Source organism: Carassius carassius, unplaced genomic scaffold (genome assembly GCF_963082965.1).
Source record: "Carassius carassius unplaced genomic scaffold, fCarCar2.1 SCAFFOLD_79, whole genome shotgun sequence".
Lineage (NCBI taxonomy): Eukaryota > Metazoa > Chordata > Actinopteri > Cypriniformes > Cyprinidae > Carassius > Carassius carassius.
The window spans coordinates 97724-121434 of record NW_026774991.1 but is presented as its reverse complement, the minus strand read 5'-3'; the positions used below and the strand labels follow the sequence as shown (position 1 = coordinate 121434).

The window sequence follows — 23711 nt, the reverse complement described above, 5'->3', positions numbered from 1 at the left end:
CTCCATTGTCCTCATTTGTAATTTGAAATGCTGCTCAGTCCGCGCGCAGATGTGGAGGCGTGGCTTTGGCGGGTGTTGGAGGGAAGTTCAGTGATTGGTTTAAAATCTTACAATGTCTAAACCAATGGGCGACTGTCACGCTCTTCTAAAATCAGCTCACCAGAGCTCAGAGAGTTATTATTTCTATTTTGTAAAGTTGAAGTATTTTGTCACTGAGGATGAGCGGAAGAGGCAAAACAGGCGGTAAAGCGAGAGCGAAGGCCAAGACTCGCTCCTCCAGAGCAGGGCTGCAGTTCCCCGTCGGTCGTGTTCACAGACTTCTCCGCAAAGGGAACTACGCAGAGCGCGTCGGTGCCGGAGCTCCCGTCTATCTGGCGGCTGTGCTCGAGTATCTGACCGCTGAGATCCTGGAGTTGGCTGGAAACGCCGCGAGAGACAACAAGAAGACCCGCATCATTCCCCGTCACCTGCAGCTGGCGGTGCGCAATGATGAGGAGCTCAACAAACTCCTGGGTCGAGTGACCATCGCTCAGGGCGGCGTGCTGCCCAACATCCAGGCCGTGCTGCTGCCCAAGAAGAGCGAGAAACCCGCCAAAGCCAAGTAAACCGAGTCCGCTCTGCTTCTCCAACACAAAGGCTCTTTTAAGAGCCACACACTTCATCTGTTAGAGAGCGATTTACTTTCCTTTTCATTCATAACACACCATACATACGATTGAAGGAGAAAATGAACTAAATTAACGCATTATTATTGATTAATTATTTTGAAACTGTCTTATTTCAGTGTAACAAATATGAATAACTATAATGCCAGTTGCTTTAGTGTTGTGTCAAAGATTCTGGAAATAATCACATCAGGTGTTTATCTTGATAACAGTCAGTTTGGTTTGAAGTCAATGAAGGAAGGTGTAGAACTGTCTAAAAGCCAAAACTGATTTATTGATGTTTTTGATAGTTAGTCAAAGTTATGTACTGAACAGAGTAATTTAGAGTAATGCAGAGCAGAAGAGAGTCTACTTTCACCAGCACTTTTTAATGTGTGTATGAATTAATTTCTGGAAAATGTAAGTGACTGTAATACTGCATGTATGATTGATAAAACCATAGTCAGTCACTGTATGTCTGCTGATCTAGTAGTGTTGGTTTTAACCCGCTGCTAAATATATGATCTGATTGTGGGATTAGATATGATGTGGAATAAAATATGAGAAAGATTGTCATGAAAGAACTTCAAGATCTTAATAGCCCAGGTTTATTTATTTATCAGGGCAGACATTACATTTGTATGGTGAAAATAATTAAATAATTAATTCATGTTATTATACTGTGCTGTGTTTTGCTAACAGACCTTGATTCTGAGCATGAATGAATGAACGATGCGTAAAGAACTAAACAGAACAAAGCATTTTGAGCGGGAAACACAAACAGCCCCGTTTGAAAACAGAAGCTGCGCAGTCATTGGCTAGCAGTCACGTGCAGACGTCACATATCAGCCAATCACAAGCCTCTGCACCCTAATGACGGCATAAGCTCGTGACCGTATGACGCTTTAAAAGCAGACGCACGAGACGAAGGAGCATTTTTCTACGTGCGCAGAACGGAGAGGGAAGTTGATCGCAGCGATGGCAAGAACCAAGCAGACCGCTCGTAAATCCACCGGTGGTAAAGCCCCGAGGAAGCAGCTCGCTACTAAAGCTGCCCGGAAGAGCGCCCCAGCCACCGGCGGCGTCAAGAAGCCCCACCGTTACAGGCCCGGGACCGTGGCTCTCCGAGAGATCCGTCGCTATCAGAAGTCCACCGAGCTGCTGATCCGCAAACTGCCTTTCCAGCGTCTGGTGCGAGAGATCGCTCAGGATTTCAAGACGGACCTGCGCTTCCAGAGCTCCGCTGTCATGGCCCTGCAGGAGTCCAGCGAGGCTTATCTGGTCGGTCTGTTCGAGGACACCAACCTGTGCGCCATCCACGCCAAGAGAGTCACCATCATGCCCAAAGACATCCAGCTGGCCCGCCGCATCCGCGGAGAGCGCGCTTAAACCCGCCGCTGCCAAACACCCCAAAGGCTCTTTTAAGAGCCACCGACACCGCACTGAACGAGACCGTTTCCACTGCAATAATGAATATAACAAATAGAGCGTAATCTAGTTTACATGGGGTCTTCCCTTGAGTTCCCAAAACGTATTTCCTGACTTCTATCAATTGTAGTTTTTCGTTACTACATAAATCGTGTGTGTATGTAACGGGCTGATGAAAGAGTTCGGGACTACACTCTCCATTAGTCTGTGGCGTAACTTGATTACATCTGCACCTGTTATAAATAGATGCAAAGTGTTCATCTGTGTTCAGATGGTACACAAGCAAGCGTGCGCTAAGATCAGGTAAATTATGCTCAACTGTTTTATTAATGATGTTGAATTTAAATAAGATGAGAGTTGTGATTTTTTTTGGAGGTTCAAAGTACTGTTGTATCTATCTACCACACAATTCCTCAACTATACAATTATCTTGCATGTGAAATATATGAAAAGAAAAACTTAAATTATGATCTAAATTAAATATACTGTAATATGTTTCTGGATATTAATCTAGGTGTTGGGTGTAGAGTTCTGCCATCTGTCGGTTAAAGAAAAGCCTAGTTTAAGTCAGAAATGGTTTTGTCCATAGATGCTCAGCAGAGGGCGATAGATAGATAGATAGATAGATAGATAGATATATCTATTCATTATACTGGATGTGGCCAACTGCTAGTGATGGGATTTATGGCTCTTTGAGGGGATCCGGATCTTCGCGATCCGTTCCTTTCAAAGAGCCGTTCAACAGAACGGCTCTTTTGGCTCTTTTTAAATATTTAGTCAGTTTTAAGAAGCTTGGAGGCATCTCAGTTTATCCTGGAAATAATCACTGGGAAGAATGATGAGGTGAGATTTGTAGTCAAATAATTAAAACTCAGATATTACACACCAATATCTGAGTTTGAATTATTCTGAAATATTGATTTTTACCTCATTTGTCATGTGTGGACTATATTCCATAGAGTTGCACAAATCCCTCTGCTTAGACAGTGACATCACTATTTTGGATTTACCTTTAGTACAAAGTGTGTGTGTGTAAAGCTACGTTGACTTATGTTATTCATACAATACCTACTCACGAATAAATATCAAAAACAAAGCCAGCTGCAATGAATTTCTGTGCAAAACAGCTTTTACTACAGCCACTTCAAGTCAATGAACAATAACAAAGTGGGCTGCAATGAATGTCTGTGCAAAACAGCTTTTTTCAACGCTCCTACCCAATGACAGAGGCATGCAGGGTTTTTTTCCACTGGAGTAGTCACGTGAAGGATGCGTGCACAACTAATAACTAATATCATCACGCTATAAAGGGTTGGCCTGCGCTGGGTGCGCCCCTCCCCCTATAACTGTTCTGTCTCGCGGAGGAGCTCATTTGTGTGCATCTGTGTGAAACGCATAGGAAAAAAGAACGACAGAAAGAACGGCTCCCCTCCAGCCGAGACTCGGCTCCCATCGTTCATGTTTATGAGCCGTTCAAAAGAATCGGTTCGTTCGCGAACGTCACAACTCTAGTTTAAGTCAGAAATGGTTTTGTCCATAGATGCTCAGCAGAGGGCAATAGATAGATAGATAGATATATTCATTATACTGGATGTGGCCAACTGCTTAAATCATAACTTTTGTGATGCATTTTGAGAATTTATATCAGGTTCGTAGCCAGCCTATTGAAAGGGGCGGGGGTTATTTTTTTTCAAAAAGTGGACCTTTTTGCAGTTTTTCTCCGTCTTTTGTATTTAAAGAGACAGAAATTTAATGTTTTTGGAGGGACGCTCATTTTTAAATCATACCCTGTCTATTGCATCAAAGTTTGTTAATACTATAATTATGGGGTGGATAATGTTATCAGCTGTTTATTATTCATGCAAACATTCTAAACGATTCTAAACCGTAAGTCCCGGTGACGCAGAATGAATAATTTAATAATGTCTAACTCTAAAGAGTCTGCTGTAGACAAATTAAACGCATGGAGGAAAGACATTCAAGAAGAAAGAGAGGAATTTGAATGGACTGAAGAATGTTTAAAGGCCCAAAACAAATCATAAACACACGGCTTAAATTATTACAGTATAAATGGTTGACAAGGGTTTATATAACACCTGAAAAACTCAATCATATGTCTAGCCATATTCTTGATATATGTACAGAATGCCAAAATTATAAAGGGAGTCTGATTCACTGTCTATGGGAATGTTCTGATATACAGACGTTCTGGAAGGATGTCATAAACTGTTTGTCAGAACGGTTTAATCTTAAAATACCACATTGTGCCAAACTTTGTGTACTGGGAATATACAGGTTTCTCACAAACAAAGAAACACACTAGACTATTGGACTTTGGATTATTACATGCCAGAAGAGCCATTGCTGTGAACTGGAAGAGCATGGAAGCACCTTCTATTAAACAATGGATAAAAGAAGAGTGCATTGGACTGGAAAGGCTGACTTATATCTCCAAGAGTAAAATAAAGGACTTTGTACAATTATGGGAGCCATACATGATTATTATATCATATGTAAAGTAGGGCCATGCCATTATTCTTTTATTTTTTTATTTCTTCTTTTACATTTGTTTTTATCTTTTATTAACATTTTTAATTAGATTTTCTTGTAACTTAAAATGGCAAAATTATAAAGGAACTCTAATTCAATGTCTATTCACTGCCGCATTTCCCGCCGCATCTTCCACCGTGTGCTGTTTTTTCCTCTTCCTCATTGTTACCGTTACGGCGAGCGTGATTTCACCAAGTACAACATGTTCCTGGATCAACATTCCAATCAACCAATCAGAATTGAGATATTACTTTTCAGAAAATATCTGTTTTAGGCTTATTACCAGAGTTAGGTGCTTCTACACCATTGTTAATCAGCTATCATTTCCCACTGGTTTTAGCAATAAATTATGTGTAAATTTGGGTTTAGGAGTAGGGATTGGGTTAAGTCTATATTTCTGGACAGTAATGTTGATCCAGGAACATGTCTTACTTGGAAAAATCACTGTGACCTTACAGTTATATTAAAAGTCATCATAGCGCTAAGAGACAACGTTTTGAGAAACCCAGACCAAGACTCTGCTGCTCTTGTGTAATATCAGGGCTGCGTTTCTCGATAACGTTGTCTCTTAGAGTCGCTACAAAGACTCCTAACGTATAACTTAACTAAAGGTTTACCATTTCTAGGCGTGTTCCCCGAACCATACCATAGGTTTAAGATATATCTACTGACGTGCAACTCTACAGGTGCTGTCCGTGGTGATGGTGCTGAATCTGTTGATATCGACGGCTCCAGAATCAATTATTCTCTCCTGCACGGGCTGCTTCACTGCGTTATCTAATGAAGAGAAACAGATGTTGGCAGAAAGTGTGGTAAAACTGTTTCCTTCTCTGAAGATCAAGATGGGAGAACAGAATGAAGGTTTTGTAAGTTGCACTTATTAAAACACACAAAGCCCACTTTAAACAAATGCAAACTGGAATAGTAAGTGTGGTATGTTCATTAGTTAACAGGTTAAAAATCAACTGAAAATTTAGTGACTGTAGGTTTTTTTTTTTTTTACCAATATTACAATGACACCAAAAGTACATCCACTCGGCTGGTTTGCTCGTCACACATCATGAATTCTTGTAAAAGTTACAATTGTTATCCTCCGTCTTTCATCCAGGAAGATTTCTATGACCCAGTCTCCCACAGTGGACTTATTGAGATTAGACTTTGAAATCTATGGAGGAAACTTCATGATGATCAGCGTCGCTACCAGCGCAAACGTAGTCGAAACAGTGCTTCCTCTGGAGTGTCTATCTCTTCAGAAATAACTGTTGAAGGGGAGGACGAGTCCTCTCGGGACGACTGTGATCAAAAGGATGAAACCATCTCCAGAAAACCTCAATACCATCAAACTGGGCATGGAGAAAACCCCTCTCGGGTTATGGGTCGCAAACAAGTCCCCAACAGTGAAAGAGATTTCTGAACAATATTCTCGATTTGTAGACATGCCATACTTGGTAAGGACTTGTGTTTTGCATGGCTTTAGCAAAGATACATGGCTGGTAGATATTTAGTCCACAAGAGGACAAAAGGTTTTTTTTGTTTTTTTAGCAAATTACTATTCTTAAGGGGAGAAATCATCTATGCAATTCATTAATACACACAATATTGTTTCTCTTTGCAATTTTTTCTCATAATCTGGAATTTAATAAATAATTAAAATGTATTTTCCTCACGCTTTTCTGTAACTGACCACATGTGAAGACAAAAAAAAGAAAAACATTTTAGTTAATATAAAACCGTTTAATATTGATTAAGGCAACAGTAGTTGCAAAAGTGGTACAACATGTGGTCTTGTGATAGAAAAAAAAAAACAAAGTTCAAGTTAAAATAAATGCTAGACGTTTAAATCATCTTCACGTCATCTAGGATTAAAGTATAACAAAGAGCTCTTCGGGTGAGTGGATGGGTGGCTCTTAAAAGAGCCTTTGGGGTGTGTCTCGGTGTCGGACTGCTCTACTTGGAGCTGGTGTACTTGGTGACGGCCTTGGTGCCCTCAGACACGGCGTGTTTAGCCAGCTCCCCGGGCAGCAGCAGACGCACGGCGGTCTGGATCTCGCGGGAAGTGATGGTGGAGCGCTTGTTGTAGTGAGCGAGACGAGACGACTCACCGGCGATGCGCTCGAAGATGTCGTTGACGAAAGAGTTCATGATGCCCATCGCCTTCGAAGAGATCCCGGTGTCAGGATGAACCTGCTTCAGCACTTTATACACGTAGATGGCGTAGCTCTCCTTCCTGGACTTTCTGCGCTTCTTTCCTCCTTTCGCGGCGCTCTTGGTGACGGCCTTCTTGGAGCCTTTCTTCGGCGCGGACTTCGCTGGTTCAGGCATGATAATGTTTTCGACTCAAACTCTTAGATATCAGTAGCAGGCTGAACTCATACCGGGCTATTTATTCACTCGCCTATGCTAATTCTGTGGGACCTTGTGATTCCGTGTTGTCATTGGTCAGACCCATAAACTTGTATTAAATTGGATCATTCAAGGCGTTATGAACTGGAGCAGAGCCAATCACAGGAGCTTAAATCATAGCTCCACCCACCACTCCATGTTTGAACGACACCCACCCGACTGGGTTTCCTTTGTTTCATTTCCCGCTATTTTTATAATAATATTTTGAGAAAATAAATAGTTACAGATAAATATCAGGCACACTTTTAATATGAAACTATTATAAAATCAATAAGGAAATCACGGAGGAAAAATACCTATAAAGCATCGATTGTTTAACTGAACATTGAACGTTTACTTTTGTTCTTTTGCATTTTTGACAATTTTCATATTTAATACTGTAATTAAAGCTGCTTTGACACAATTGGTCTTGTTAGAAACACTATATAAATAAAGGTGACGTGATTTGATAACCTGGAGCTCTGTTGCTATACAGTTAACAGAAATAACATTCGCCTTTATCTTCTGCACCATTCTGCTCGAATTCTTCAACGTCTGTAGCATTAAATTTTTGAGCCTTAAATCAGATACCATCTTTTAACTTAAACAGATTATAATAATCATGCTATAATATCTGCTTTTATTTTTTGTTTCAATGAAAAGTACCCAGTGTACGGCTGCTAAGGTATCGTTAATGTAATATTGGCGTAAAGTGTCTCTAAAACATTATCTGTAATCAACAATAAATGTATTATTTGTAACGACTGTGTAAACGTAGTTCTCATGTTCAGCACACAACAGCAGCGCGAGCTCTTTAAGTGAGAGTGTGGGTGGCTCTTAAAAGAGCCGTTGGGTTTGTTCTCTGATCTGAAGCGGTTTATCCTCCGAAGCCGTACAAGGTGCGTCCCTGTCGTTTGAGCGCGTACACAACGTCCATGGCGGTGACGGTCTTTCTCTTGGCGTGCTCGGTGTAGGTGACGGCGTCGCGGATCACGTTCTCCAGGAACACCTTCAGCACACCGCGGGTCTCCTCGTAGATCAGACCGGAGATGCGCTTGACTCCACCGCGGCGAGCTAGACGACGAATGGCGGGTTTGGTGATTCCCTGGATGTTATCGCGCAGCACTTTACGGTGACGCTTAGCGCCTCCTTTCCCGAGTCCTTTACCGCCTTTGCCTCTTCCAGACATTATGAGATGATCTCTGTTCCAGTCAAACGACGAATACAAATATAGAGCAAGTGCTGCAGGGAGACGTTTTACAGTTGTTTACAGGACCTAACTGAAACCAGCTGAGCGTCACATGACTCACCCCTCCCCCTCTAGTTCGAGCAGGAAACGATGTGGGTTAACGCTAATCCTGATCTTACGATGACTCTCCTTTGTTTCTTTTTCTGCTTTCTGTTCAATGGCCTTCCGCACATGGGTGATAAATCTGTATTGATATCACAAACAGAAAGGAAAACAAACAAATAAAAATAAAAAAGGTGTACCCAGGGCCCATTAAGAAAAAAAAAACACTATGAAATAAGTATTTTTCACTAGTACACTATGATTTCGTGGAAATTATTCTTATTTAGAATCAGAATCAGAATCAGAATGAGCTTTATTGCCAGGTATGTTCACACATACGATGAATTTGTTTTCGTGACAGAGCTGCGCAGTGCAACATAACAGTGACAGAACAAAAAACACAATAAGGAATAAAAAATACAAAAAATACAAATAGGTGGGTAAGGAATGACAATATACAAATTGACAATGTATGGCAGGTATATTACAATGAGCATTTATGTATGTACATGTATATTATGTGCAAAAGATTTAAGTGTATGCTAAGTATGTGTGTTGGATAAATAAGTGTAGTGTATATAAATATAAATAGTGTAGTGTGTCCCACAGTTATTATCAGCTGTTCATAAGATGGATTGCCTGAGGGAAGAAACTGTTCCTGTGTCTGGTCGTTCTGGTGCTCAGTGCTCTGTAGCGTCGACCAGATGGCAACAGTTCAAAGAGGGAGTGTGCTGGATGTGAGGGGTCCAGAGTGATTTTAACAGCCCTTTTGCTCACTCTGGATAAGTACAGTTCTTGAATAGATGGGAGGGTTGTACCGATGATTCGCTCAGCAGTCCGGACTACCCTCTGTAGTCTTCTGAGGTCAGATTTAGAAGCTGAGCTGAACCAGACAGTTACTGAAGTGCAGAGGATGGATTCGATGATGGTGGAGTAGAACTGTTTCAGCAGATCCTGTGGCAGGATAAACTTCCTCAGCTGGCGAAGGAAGTACAACCTCTGCTGGGCCTTTTTCACAATGGAGTCAATGTGAATGTCCCACTTCAGGTCCTGAGAGATAGTGGTGCCCAGGAACCTGAATGACTCCACTGCAGTCACAGTGCTGTTCATGATGGTGAGCGGGGGGAGTGCAGGGGGGTTTCTCCTGAAGTCCACGATCATCTCCACTGTTTTGAGCGTGTTAAGCTCCAGGTTGTTGAGAGTGCACCAGACAGCCAGCTCTTTAACCTCCTGTCTGTAAGCAGACTCGTCACCGTCCTGAATGAGGCCGATGAGTGTGGTGTCATCTGCAAACTTCAGGAGCTTGACAGAGGGGTCCTTAGATGTGCAGTCATTAGTGTACAGGGAGAAGAGCAGTGGGGAGAGAACGCAGCCCTGGGGAGCTCCGGTGCTGATTGTACGGGTGCTGGATGTGTATTTTCCCAGTCTCACTAGCTGCTGCCTGTCTGTCAGGAAGCTGTTGATCCACTGACAGACGGAGGTGGGCACGGAGAGCTGAGTTAGTTTGGGCAGGAGGAGGTTTGGGATGATCGTGTTGAAGGCAGAGCTGAAGTCCACAAACAGGATCCTCACATAGGTCCCCGGTCTGTCTAGGTGTTGCAGAACATAATGCAGTCCGATGTTTACTGCATCGTCCACAGACCTGTTTGCTCTGTAGGCAAACTGAAGAGGATCTAGCAAGGGTCCAGTGATGTCCTTCAGGTGGGCCAGCACCAGTTTTCAAATGACTTCATGACTACAGACGTTAGAGCCACAGGCCTGTAGTCATTTAGTCCTGTAATTTTGGATTTCTTTGGGATGGGGATAATGGTGAAGCATTTGAAGCATGAAGGGACTTCGCACAGTTCCAGCGATCTGTTGAAGATCTGTGTGAAGATGGGGGCCAGCTGGTCAGCACAGGATTTCAGACAGGCTGGTGTAACACAATCTGGGCCTGGTGCTTTTTTCCATTTCTGCTTCCTGAAATACTCTGACATATATTATAAACCTTTTTCACACCAGAGTGAATATTAGTTAATATTTTTACCATCAAGGCAATAATGAAAAATTTCCAATCAACAGAAAATATCACAAATCTGCCTGGAAGAGAACGTGTGTATTTTTGTCCTAAAGCAAGAAGAGACCAAAGAAAGTCTCGCCAACGATCACATCTGTAGAACTGGAGAAAACAGTTGAGTCTTGGGCTCAGAAAACACAGACATCATATGAACAGACATACTTGACTGTATATCACTTTCACTTCAGTACTGAGCTGCTCCCAATGCAATGAAATGTGTCTCTGTAAGACTAGATTAACCTGCTCTCTCCTCCAAGATGCTAATTAGCCTTTTTCACACACAACCGGAAACTATGTCACGCAGAGTAAACTTATTTCTGCCACAGATAAAAACTACAATGTTTCTATATAGCGCTGTATTTTTCTTTTCTGCACTTGGTAAGAACAATATTAACTCAAAGAAAGTGTATTTAAACATTAAAACATCAGTCTAATAATGAACAAGAGTGCAGACTAAGTAAAAAAAAAAAAATATATATATATATATATATATATATATATATTTGTATATAAATGAAAATCCCCCAAGATCAATAAACAGTTAAACTATTACTGTTACTGCATTTGTTTGTTTTATACTAAGGGAGTACATCCAGAGGCAGTGTGTGTGTGTGTGTGTGTGTGTGTGTGTGTGTGCACAGCTATAAGCTTAATGTCTTCACGACTCATAATTTTTGTTCATTTCTTTAGGTCCCCTTCCAGATGCTGATGTTTTGGCTTCTGGTGCAAAACCCATCCATCCATCCATCTTCTTCCGCTTATCCGGGGCCGGGTCGCGGGGGCAGCAGTCTAAGCAGAGAACCCCAGACTTCCCTCTCCCTAGACACTTCCTCCAGCTCTTCTGGGGGGACACCGAGGCGTTCCCAGGCCAGCCGGGAGACATAGTCTCCAGCGTGTCCTAGGTCTTCCCCGGGGTCTCCTCCCAGTGGGACTTGCCCGGAACACCTTCCCGGGAAGGCGTCCAGGAGGCATCCGGAATAGATGCCCGAGCCACCTCAGCTGACCCCTCTCGATGCGGAGGAGCAGCGGCTCTACTCTGAGCTCCTCCCGGGTGACTGAGCTTCTCACCCTATCTCTAAGGGATCGCCCAGCCACCCTGCGGAGAAAGCTCATTTCGGCCGCCTGTATCCGGGATCTTGTCCTTTTGGTCATGACCCAAAGCTCATGACCATAGGTGAGAGTAGGAACGTAGATTGACCGGTAAATCGAGTTTACCGTTTCTTCACCACGACAGACCGGTACATCGACCGCATTACTGCAGAAGCTGCACCGATCCGTCTGTCAATCTCCCATTCCATCCTTCCCTCACTCGTGAACAAGACCCCAAGATACTTAAACTCCTCCACTTGAGGCAGGAACTCTCCACCAACCTGAAGTGGGCAAGCCACCCTTTTCCGACTGAGGACCATGGTCTCGGATTTGGAGGTGCTGATTCTCATCCCAGCCGCTTCACACTCGGCTGCAAACCGTCCCAGTGCATGCTGAAGGTGCTGGCTTGATGAGGCCAACACGACAACATCATCCGCAAAGAGCAGAGACGAAATCGTGTTGTCACCAAACCTGACCCCCTCCGGCCCCTGGCTGCGCCTAGAAATTCTGTCCATAAAAACTGGGGACTCCATCATTTTACTGGGGGACTTCAACGCCCACATGGGCAACGACAGTGACACCTGGAGGGGCGTGATTTGGAGGAACGGGCCCCCTGATCTGAACCCGAGCGGTGTTCAGTTATTGGACTTCTGTGCTAGTTACAGCTTGTCCATAACAAACACCATGTTCAAGCATAAGGGTGTCCATCAGTACACGTGGCACCAGGACACCCTAGGCCGTAGGTCAATGATCGACTTTGTGGTCGTTTCATCCGACCTCCGGTCGTATGTCTTGGACACTCGGGTGAAGAGAGGGGCGGAGCTGTCAACCGATCACCACCTGGTGGTGAGTTGGATCCGATGGCGGGGGAGGAAGCTGGACAGACTCGGCAGACCCAAACGTACTGTGAGGGTCTGCTGGGAACGTTTGGCCGAGTCTCCTGTCAGAGAGATCTTCAACTCCCACCTCCGGCAGAGCTTCGACCGGATCCCAAGGGAGGTTGGAGATATTGAGTCCGAGTGGACCATGTTCTACACCTCCATTGTTGAAGCGGCCGCTCGGAGCTGTGGCCGTAAGGTTTCCGGTGCCTGTCGAGGCGGCAATCCCCAAACCCGTTGGTGGACACCGGAAGTAAGGGATGCCATCAAGCTGAAGAAGGAGTCCTGTCGGGCCTGGTTGGCTTGTGGGACTCCTGAGGCAGCTGACAGGTACCGGCAGGCCAAGCGGACTGCAGCCCGGGTGGTTGTGGAGGCAAAAACTCGGGCCTGGGAGGTGTTCAGTGAGGCCTGTTGACCTCAACTGGGGATGTCGTTGGACGGTGAAAGGAATACTTCGAGGATCTCCTCAATCCCGCTGTCACGTCTTCCATTGAGGAAGCAGAGGCTGAGGGCTCAGATGTGGACTCGTCCATCACCCAAGCAAGTAGTCAAAAAACTCCTCGGTGGCAAGGCAAAGTACCTCAAGTCTCTGGATGTTGTGGGGCTGTCTTGGCTGACACGCCTCTGCAGCATCGCGTGGCAGTCGGGGACGGTGCCTCTGGGATGGCAGACTGGGGTGGTGGTCCCTCTTTTTAAGAAGGGGGACCGGAGGGTGTGTTCCAACTACAGGGGGATCACACTTCTCAGCCTCCCTGGGAAAGTCTATGCCAGGGTACTGGAGAGGAGAATCCGGCCGATAGTAGAACCTCGGATTCAGGAGGAACAGTGTGGTTTTCGTCCAGGCCGTGGAACACTGGACCAGCTCTATACCCTCTACAGGGTGCTGGAGGGTTCATGGGAGTTTGCCCAACCAGTCCACATGTGCTTTGTGGATTTGGAGAAGGCATTCGACTGTGTCCATGCGGCGGCCTGTGGAGGGTGCTCCGGGAGTATGGGGTCCGGGTCCCTTTTTTAAGGGCTATCCGGTCCCTGTACGACCGGAGCAGGAGCTTGGTTCGTATTGCCAGCAGTAAGTCAGACTTGTTCCCGGTGCGTGTTGGACTCCGGCAGGGCTGCCCTTTGTCGCCGGTTCTGTTCATGGTGCAAAACTAAGTCAGATAAATCTCAAGTCTTTGCTGGCACACATTCTTGAGGAGTTGGTCCCCTCACAATTCGGTCCTCGTGGCGGTCCACTCACAACAATGATTGTAAAAAATGAAGTCTCTTGAATTATACAGTATATTGATTAACCTCCTTAAGGTGAATTAGCTTATTATCAGGTAAGTTAAAGTTGGGATCAGCGTATGGAGTCACTAAATTACAGCCAATATTTTAAAAGTTGTTGAGAGGCAAGACAAGACACAAGAATGATTCAAGAATGTTTATTTATATATATATATATATATATATATATATATATATATATATATATATATATATATATATATATATATATAATTTTTGCGACAACATCACAACAGCACCTAAGCGAACCCCTTTTCCATCAGTTGCTGCATGGATAGAATGGCTGTAGGCTTCAACTCTAGAGAAAGAGAGAGCAAGAGACAGAGAGAGAGAAATAAGAAACGTTTGTTTAACATATTCAACTGGTTTATATATATATATATATAAAAGTGAAAGTCCTTGCAGCATGTGTCAATGTCAATGTCAATGTCACCTTTATTTATATAGCGCTTTAAACAAAATACATTGCGTCAAAGCAACTGAACAACATTCATTAGGAAAACAGTGTCAATAATGCAAAGATGATAGTTAAAGGCAGTTCATCATTGGATTCAGTTATGTCATCTCTGTTCAGTTAAATAGTGTCTGTCCATTTATTTGCAATCAAGTCAACGATATCGCTGTAGATGAAGTGTCCCCAACTAAGCAAGCCAGAGGCGACAGCGGCAAGGAACCGAAACTCCATCGGTGACAGAATGGAGAAAAAACCTTGGGAGAAACCAGGCTCAGTTGGGGGGCCAGTTCTCCTCTGACCAGACGAAACCAGTAGTTCAATTCCAGGCTGCAGCAAAGTCAGATTGTGCAGAAGAATCATCTGTTTCCTGTGGTCTTGTCCTGGTGCTCCTCTGAGACAAGGTCTTTACAGGGGATCTGTATCTGGGGCTCTAGTTGTCCTGGTCTCCGCTGTCTTTCAGGGATGTAGAGGTCCTTTCTAGGTGCTGATCCAGCATCTGGTCTGGATACGTACTGGATCCGGGTGACTGCAGTGACCCTCTGATCTGGACACAGACTGGATCTGGTGGCCACGGTGACCTCGGAACAAGAGAGAAACAGACAAATATTAGTGTAGATGCCATTCTTCTAATGATGTAGCAAGTACATAGGTTGTTATGGGAAGTGTTTCCGGTTCCGGTTTACCTAATTAATGCAGCCTAAAAATCCTTTAACGGATTTGGATAATAAAAGCATATTAGTATGTTATGTGTATGCCAGGTTAAAGAGATGGGTCTTTAATCTAGATTTAAACTGCAAGAGTGTGTCTGCCTCCCGAACAATGTTAGGTAGGTTATTCCAGAGTTTGGGCGCCAAATAGGAAAAGGATCTGCCGCCTGCAGTTGATTTTGATATTCTAGGTATTATCAAATTGCCTGAGTTTTGAGAACGTAGCAGACGTAGAGGATTATAATGTAAAAGGAGCTCATTCAAATACTGAGGTGCTAAACCATTCAGGGCTTTATAAGTAATAAGCAATATTTTAAAATCTATGCGATGCTTGATAGGGAGCCAGTGCAGTGTTGACAGGACCAGGCTAATATGGTCATACTTCCTGGTTCTAGTAAGAACTCTTGCTGCTGCATTTTGGACTAGCTGTAGTTTGTTTACTAAGCGTGCAGAACAACCACCCAATAAAGCATTACAATAATCTAACCTTGAGGTCATAAATGCATGGATTAACATTTCTGCATTTGACATTGAGAGCATAGGCCGTAATTTAGATATATTTTTGAGATGGAAAAATGCAGTTTTACAAATGCTAGAAACGTGGCTTTCTAAGGAAAGATTGCGATCAAGTAGCACACCTAGGTCCCTAACTGATGACGAAGAATTGACAGAGCAACCATCAAGTCTTAGACAATGTTCTAGGTTATTACAAGCAGAGTTTTTAGGTCCTATAATTAACACCTCTGTTTTTTCAGAATTTAGCAGTAAGAAATTACTCGTCATCCAGTTTTTTATATCGACTATGCAATCCATTAGTTTTTCAAATTGGTGTGTTTCACCGGGCTGCGAAGAAATATAGAGCTGAGTATCATCAGCATAACAGTGAAAGCTAACACCATGTTTCCTGATGATATCTCCCAAGGGTAACATATAAAGCGTGAAGAGTAGCGGCCCTAGTACTGAGCCTTGAGGTACTCCATACTGCACTTGTGATCGATAGGATACATCTTCATTCACTGCTACGAACTGATGGCGGTCATATAAGTACGATTTAAACCATGCTAATGCACTTCCACTGATGCCAACAAAGTATTCAAGTCTATGCAAAAGAATGTTGTGGTCAATTGTGTCAAACGCAGCACTAAGATCCAATAAAACTAATAGAGAGATACACCCACGATCAGATGATAAGAGCAGATCATTTGTAACTCTAAGAAGAGCAGTCTCAGTACTATGATACGGTCTAAATCCTGACTGGAAATCCTCACATATACCATTTTTCTCTAAGAAGGAATATAATTGTGTGGATACCACCTTTTCTAGTATCTTGGACAGAAAAGGGAGATTCGAGATTGGTCTATAATTAACTAGTTCTTTGGGGTCAAGTTGTGGTTTTTTGATGAGAGGCTTAATAACAGCCAGTTTGAAGGTTTTGGGGACATGTCCTAATGACAATGAGGAATTAATAATAGTCAGAAGAGGATCTATGACTTCTGGAAGCATCTCTTTCAGGAGCTTAGATGGTATAGGGTCTAACATACATGTTGTTGGTTTAGATGATTTAACAAGTTTATACAATTCTTCCTCTCCTATGGTAGAGAATGAGTGGAACTGTTCCTCAGGGGGTCTATAGTGCACTGTCTGATGTGATACTGTAGCTGACGGCTGAATGGTTGCAATTGTATCTCTAATAGTATCGATTTTAGAAGTAAAGTAGTTCATAAACTCATTACTGCTGTGGTGTTGGGAAATGTCAACACTTGTTGAGGCTTTATTTTTCGTTAATTTAGCCACTGTATTGAATAAATACCTGGGGTTATGTTTGTTTTCTTCTAAAAGAGAAGAAAAGTAATCGGATCTAGCAGTTTTTAATGCTTTTCTGTAGGATATGTTACTTTCCCGCCAAGCAATACGAAATACCTCTAGTTTTGTTTTCCTCCAGCTGCGCTCCATTTTTCGGGCTGCTCTCTTTAGGGTGCGAGTATGCTCATTATACCATGGTGTCAAACTGTTTTCCTTAACCTTCCTTAAGCGTAAAGGAGCAACTTTATTTAAAGTGCTAGAAAAGAGAGAGTCCATAGTTTCTGTTACATCATCAAGTTGTTCTGAGGTTTTGGATATGCTAAGGAATTTGGATACATCAGGAAGATAACTTAAAAAGCAGTCTTTTGTGTTAGAAATGATGGTTCTTCCATACTTGTAACAAGAAGTAGAATTTACAATTTTGGCTATATGAATTTTGCACAGAACTAAATAATGATCTGAGATATCATCACTTGGCTGAATAATTTCAACACCATCAACATCAATTCCATGTGACAGTATTAAATCTAGAGTATGATTTCGACAATGAGTAGGTCCTGAAACGTGTTGTCTAACACCAATAGAGTTCAGAATGTCTATAAATGCTGATCCCAATGCATCGTTTTCATTATCAACATGGATATTAAAATCACCAACTATTAAAACTTTATCTGCAGCCAGAACTAACTCAGATGTAAAATCACCAAACTCTTTAATAAAGTCTGTAGGGTGCCCTGGTGGCCTGTATACAGTAGCCAGTACAAACATAACAGGGGATTTATCATTAACATTTGTTTCTTTGGATAATGTTATATGAAGCACCATTACTTCAAACGAGTTATACTTGTAGCCTGCCCTCTGAGAAATCCTGAAAACGTTGTTATAAATTGAAGCAACACCTCCACCTTTGCCTTTTAGACGTGGCTCATGTTTATAACAGTAATCTTGGGGGGTGGACTCATTTAAAATAATGTAATCATCAGGTTTTAGCCAGGTTTCTGTCAAACAGAGTACATCTATATTATGATCAGTGATCATATTATTTACAAAAAGTGTTTTCGTAGAAAGGGATCTGATATTCAATAAGCCAAGCTTTATCATTTGTTTATCCATATTGCTTCTGTTTTTTATTTGTTGAACCTCAATTAAATTGTTAATCTTAACCTGGTTTGGACGTTTTTTGTTTTTTCTAGTTCGGGGAACAGACACAGTCTCTATAGTGTGATATCTAGGTGAAAAAGTCTCTATGTGCTGAGAATTAACTGACCTCTGTGACGGGAGGCGGCTAGCAGACGGTCGGTTTAGCCAGTCTGTCTGCTTCCTGACCTGGGCCCCAGTTAGTCAAGTATAAACACTAAGACTATTTGCCATATTTCTAGAGAGAAGAGTGGCGCCACCCCAGGAGGGATGAAGACCATCTCTTTTAAACAGGTCAGGTCTGCCCCAAAAGCTCGTCCAATTGTCTATGAAACCTATGTTATTCTGTGGGCACCACTTAGACATCCAGCCATTGAGTGCTGACAATCTGCTATGCATCTCATCACCACGGTAAGCAGGGAGGGGACCAGAGCATATTACAGTGTCTGACATCGTGCTTGCAAGTTCACACACCTCTTTAATGTTATTTTTAGTGATCTCCGACTGGCGAAGTCGAACATCATTAGCGCCGGCATGAATAACAATCTTACTGTATTTACGTTTAGCATTAGCCAGCACTTTTAAATTTGCCAAGATGTCAGGCGCTCTGGCTCCCGGTAAACATTTGACTATGGTGGCTGGTGTCTCTATATTCACGTTCCGTACAATAGAATCACCAATAACTAGAGCACTTTCATCAGGTTTCTCAGTGGGTGCATCACTGAGTGGGGAGAACCTGTTTAATGTTTTGATCGGAACAGAAGAGCGGTGTTTTGACCCACGACTACGCTGCCTCACCGTCACCCAGTTGCCCTGCTGCAAGGGCTCTGTTTCCGGAACCGAACAATGTACAGGAATCCCTGAGCTAGACGCATCCAAAGCCGCATCTAGAGCCCTAACATTCTTACTGTCCTCAATTAAAGTTTGGATGCGTGTCTCTAATTCTGAAATCTTCTCTGTCAGCCTAACTATTTCCCTGCATTTATCACATGTGAATCCCTCATCAGCGACAGAGATAGATAAACTGTACATGTGGCAAGAGGTGCAAGAAACAATGATAGGAGAAGCCATTACTCACCGTGCTTGATGAAAATTCTTAATGCATGTGGTGCATCTCTTCAATGTGGGCAGGGATCTCCATTTTTCGATTGTTAAATGTATCTTGAAAAAGAGAGAGCCTACTTGTTAGAATATTTTGAGATCATGAAAATATCCCTAGTGCCTTTTTTAATCATCTGTCCTACAATGAGCCTAACCAAATCCATAAAATCACTTCATATTGGCCATGCAGAACATGACAGAAACTAACACATGATATCAATGGACTGTATGTGGAGTAGACCTGCAGACTAGGCCAAATTGTAACAAGCTATTAAAATTGCCAAACGCCTCATTCATCATTGCAAAACAATGCCAAAACAACAGGCTAACACATACTGCAACTAGGCAGTCAGTGCAGTTTAATTATGAAAGATATTTTATACATAAATATGGTAAAACAACGACTATTAAGCCAGTATTCACACCAATACATTAAGATTAAGATGCAGGTAAATCTTAAAAACTTTACATCAACCATGCTCTTGTCATCTGATAAGTTTAATTAATGTGCAGGCTAGATTCACTTATAATACTTCGTCATTTAAACTCAACATGGATTTATGAAATCATGGCCACGAATTAACGTCGTAGTAATTAATAAAACTACCTCACAAATTCTTAATTTGGTGGGAATTAATTATTAATTCATAGTAAGCAGTTCTCACTATGTAAACTTCGCACCGTTTACACGTTATAAAATAAAACTTAATTAAATATCAGTACTCACCGTCTGATTGCTGTCCACGTCGTCCATCTTTAATTAGTGTTGATCCAGTACGGTAGGTGGCGCTGTCACAAAAAAACTAGGGTCCTAAAGCTGCGGTCCGAGAGTTGCGGTCCTGAAACTGCAGCCTCCTGTTGTGCAGGAATACCCTTCTCGTGTGTGTATTTGTGTGTTTACATTTAATTGTTAATTCCAATCACCAAGCTTGTAATGTTGAACACTTGAAACCTAAAAGTACAGTCAAAGATTGTATATGCACTCTACAAAATAACTTTTGTGACACCCTGAAGTATGTACACATTTTAGGTATTGTGATTTTGGAAGAAGAAGTTTATTTTCCATACATATATTCTATATGTTAGATGTAATAGGGAGCTGAAAACTATCAAGTGTAAATAACTGTCGATTATTGAGTGAGATGGGGACTCTTATTTTGACTAAACTGAGGAGCAGTGTTGGCCATCGCCCTCACAATGGCTGTGATGTACCACACAGACACGTTTGCTCTTGTCTCCTCAGTTTTTCCTGCTTCTGGGAAATGTAGGAGCAAAGGAAACAAAGTTTTCTTCCTTTAGCAAAGGAAAACCAGTCTCTTCTTGACTTATTTTGCCGGATCATTTAGAGCAATAATAATGTCCATGTAAAGCAGACTGTTATTTGTGCATAAGTAAAGAATAAGTGTTGGGTGTTGTAGGCTAAATATTAATGGATTATAAGACAATTATAAGAAATAAGGACAAGTATGGATCCCCTGATGCAAAGTCTATCTACAAAAATAATGTGCTGTTTGCTTTTAAACATGATATACGTTCTTGTACAAAGAAAAGCAAATCAGAATATGGATTTTAAATAATCGTTATTTCTTCACGTATTTCTCTTTAAACTAATCAAGTATAGCAGCGGGTCTGCAGCTTCCCATCTTCGACGCATATGCGGCATATTTCGGGTGATAAAGATACGTCGTATAGATGTCATTTATAGTGAAGAGATTCAGTTAACAGCTCAAACAGCCGATCTACAGATGATCAAAATACGACTAAAAACATTATCCGATGTTTATCAGATGACGCGCTCTTTAGCAGATGTCTCCGCGACGTCCGTCTGCTGATTATCATTATAATGAAAGAGTTTGTTTTTGACTTACCCCGCTCTCCTAGTAATTAACAAATAAAAGTGCTCCAAAAGATTTTCTAAATTAACTTCATGAAAAAAATGAAACAAAATATAACCACTTTGTTTCAGAAAACTGAAGTATTTTACTAGCTGAAACAGTGCTATAAGCTGTTTATGGACAGTTTATCTGTTCAGATGAGACACTAGAGCATCCCTTCATTTAGACACAGTGAGGATCTGATCAGAATCAGTGCAGAGGGTCAAGTCTGGAAGATTTCGATGCTAGAGAGAGTCCAGCTGGTTTAGACGAGGACAGAGATCAAGAAAACTACAGGAGATGGTCATCTGAAGGCCATGTGACTGCAGTGGAGGACAGTCCATAAGACACTGAGCTGTGAGATGTTCAGTTTGAAGACCTTAAAACACTTCATTTAGAAATTATATTGTTATTTTATTCATCTTGAGATGTTTTAAGTTTCATTTTCAGTAAGTTACTTTTCGTGTAGAATTGTGCTTCAAATAAAGAACATTATGTTAACCAGATTGTTAGTTAATCAATTTGGCTACATGTCAATATTGCCTATATGGACAGCATTAAAAAAAGTGAATTTGTAAAACGACGCGATGCGGTCAAAAGTTTGGGTGCACCTGACTTTTGTTCTGCTTCACCTAAGAACAAATAAAAAAAGAGTTAATCTTTACATTACATTGTCACTTCTGCCAGAGACTCATTGACCTTTTGTGATAGGAGTGGTTTCACTTGTACACTGTACAGTTAGGATTCTGATTAAAACAGTGTAACTGGGGAGTCTGGAAACACTGCTTGTGAATAATTTGTTAATTTTGTAAACTTTCATCTGAATACATGCGTTTGATGAATAGTGTTGTGCACTTTGTTTCCAACCTCACTTGTTATGAAACTTTAAATTGAAAATATTTTGTGATTTGTTTTGCATTCATTTTTCAGAATAATAAAAAAATCAATATCAAAGTTGATATTTTATGAGGATTTATTTTTGGTCTTTTTGTTCTACAGGTTTTTAACAATTACATCCATGCACAAACAAACTCAAGTGTGGGATTATTTTCATGTGTTTTATACAGTATGTTTCCAGAATAAACTGCTGTTTCAATATTTTGAGCATGTGAAAACATGTGACGGTGAAACAATGCCGCGTTATCAACGTGGATCCAATTTGTAAAATCGAAAGGTGATCCATGGCACCTGATGTTGAATCAATGTTGAAATGCCGACTGGGTAAGGTGAGTTTTATTTACCAATAATTTTAACAAAAAATAATGCATACAATATTGTATTTGACTAACCTATGTTAGCAAATAACTGTGTAGGAAATAACTATTTTCCTTCTCATCTGAACACACGCAAGTCAGAACTAATCAATTGCACTTACTTCTGACAGTGCATTAAAACAGGACTGTGTTTTCCAAAACTATCATAAAGCATTTATGTTTATTGGGAACGGCAGCCCAGAACAGGGCATTTCCTTGTATCGTGCAAGCTGCATATCACTGATATTAACTATATGTCTCCGCTAGGGCTGGGACAACGCGTCGAGGTCATCGATGACGTCGACGCAAAAAATACGTCGACGCAAAATATGCGCATCGATTCGTCGACCTGTTTTTATTTCTCTAAAAAACGTTTCAAAACGTTTACCTTATGTGCGCTGAATATACGCGATGGCCGGATCAACATTCTGTCCAACGTTATATAACCAATCCAGGGGTTTTTCTGCATTGATCTTTTTTTTTGGCGGCTGTGAAAGTGTTATTTGACGGTGAGTGACAGTGACAGTGACAGGGCGCGTACGAGAGAGAGCCCCGGCTGCGCGCGCACTCACAGTCTTCAGACAACACGAGCGCTTCTTGCTCTCTCTCTCCCTTGTGCATATTAATCAAAATCATTAAACACGATAGAAAAAGGGCGAAACACCAAAGTTTCACGCGCGCTCGCGCACTCACAGTCTTCAAACAACACGAGCGCTTCTTGCTCTCTCTCTCCCTTGTGCATATTAATCAAAATCATTAAACACGATAGAAAAAGGGCGAAACACCAAAGTTTCACGCGCGCTCGCGCACTCACAGTCTTCAAACAACACGAGCGCTTCTTGCTCTCTCCCTCCCTCGTGAATATTAATCAAAATCATTAAACACGATAGAAAAAGGGCGAAACACCAACGTTTCACGCGCGCTCGCGCACTCACAGTCTTCAAACTACACGAGCGCTTCTTGCTCTCTCCCTCCCTCGTGAATATTAATCAAAATCATTAAACACGATAGAAAAAGGGCGAAACACCAAAGTTTCACGCGCGCTCGCGCACTCACAGTCTTCAAACTACACGAGCGCTTCTTGCTCTCTCCCTCCCTTGTGCATATTAATCAAAATCATTAAACACGATAGAAAAAGGGCGAAACAGCAAAGTTTCAGGCGCGCTCGCGCACTCACAGTCTTCAAACTACACGAGCGCTTCTTGCTCTCTCCCTCCCTTGTGCATATTAATCAAAATCATTAAACACGATAGAAAAAGGGCGAAACACCAAAGTTTCACGTGGAGCATTCGGAGATTTTTTTTCTCCATTTTTTCTTCTTTTTTTTTTTTGTAAAAGCACTCTCTGTATTAGCTTAAAGCCCTAAAGTTTACATTTACATACTGTATTCTTTCAATTGCTCTAAACAAGTATTTTGGGTGAACTTTTTATTGAATGCTAGACATCAAGTTGTTGTTATTTTCATCTGAAAGAAGAACTTTTTTCAGTAAGCTAGGACCTATGTGTTCAGTAAGCTTGTTTCAGTAAGCTATGTGTTTTCAAGGCTTCAAGGTTTTATTGAATGCTATCTCTATACAAGTGCAAAGTAATGCATTCTTAGTCTTTTATTTTGTAATTTTAAGAGCAATAAACATATATTGCAATGTTAAGGAATTCATGTTTTTTTCATTCAGATATGTAAATCAACATGTATAAATTGTTAGTAGTCAATTAATGGGGAGATAATCGAAATCAAATCGGTCTGAAAAAATTAATCGTTAGATTAATCGATGCATCGAAA

The 23711-nt window shown here is 41.7% G+C and overlaps 4 protein-coding genes across 4 annotated transcripts; 2 read left to right on the top strand and 2 right to left on the bottom strand.

Moving 5' to 3' along the window:
* The first annotated feature begins 203 nt into the window (after window positions 1–203).
* Window positions 204–679, top strand: LOC132133969 (histone H2A-like). The gene has a single exon (XM_059546878.1). The coding sequence runs from the start codon at window positions 219–221 to the stop codon at window positions 603–605; it is 387 nt and encodes a 128-aa protein (XP_059402861.1). The 5' UTR covers window positions 204–218; the 3' UTR covers window positions 606–679.
* Window positions 680–1589: 910 nt separating this feature from the next.
* Window positions 1590–2123, top strand: LOC132133964 (histone H3-like). The gene has a single exon (XM_059546873.1). It carries the CDS (start codon window positions 1623–1625, stop codon window positions 2031–2033), a length of 411 nt encoding a protein of 136 aa, XP_059402856.1. The 5' UTR covers window positions 1590–1622; the 3' UTR covers window positions 2034–2123.
* Window positions 2124–6491: 4368 nt separating this feature from the next.
* LOC132133970 (histone H2B-like) lies at window positions 6492–7258 on the bottom strand. The gene has a single exon (XM_059546879.1). It carries the CDS (start codon window positions 6942–6944, stop codon window positions 6570–6572), a length of 375 nt encoding a protein of 124 aa, XP_059402862.1. The 5' UTR covers window positions 6945–7258; the 3' UTR covers window positions 6492–6569.
* Window positions 7259–7834: 576 nt separating this feature from the next.
* Window positions 7835–8243, bottom strand: LOC132133975 (histone H4). The gene has a single exon (XM_059546883.1). The coding sequence runs from the start codon at window positions 8191–8193 to the stop codon at window positions 7882–7884; it is 312 nt and encodes a 103-aa protein (XP_059402866.1). The 5' UTR covers window positions 8194–8243; the 3' UTR covers window positions 7835–7881.
* Window positions 8244–23711: the final 15468 nt, after the last annotated feature.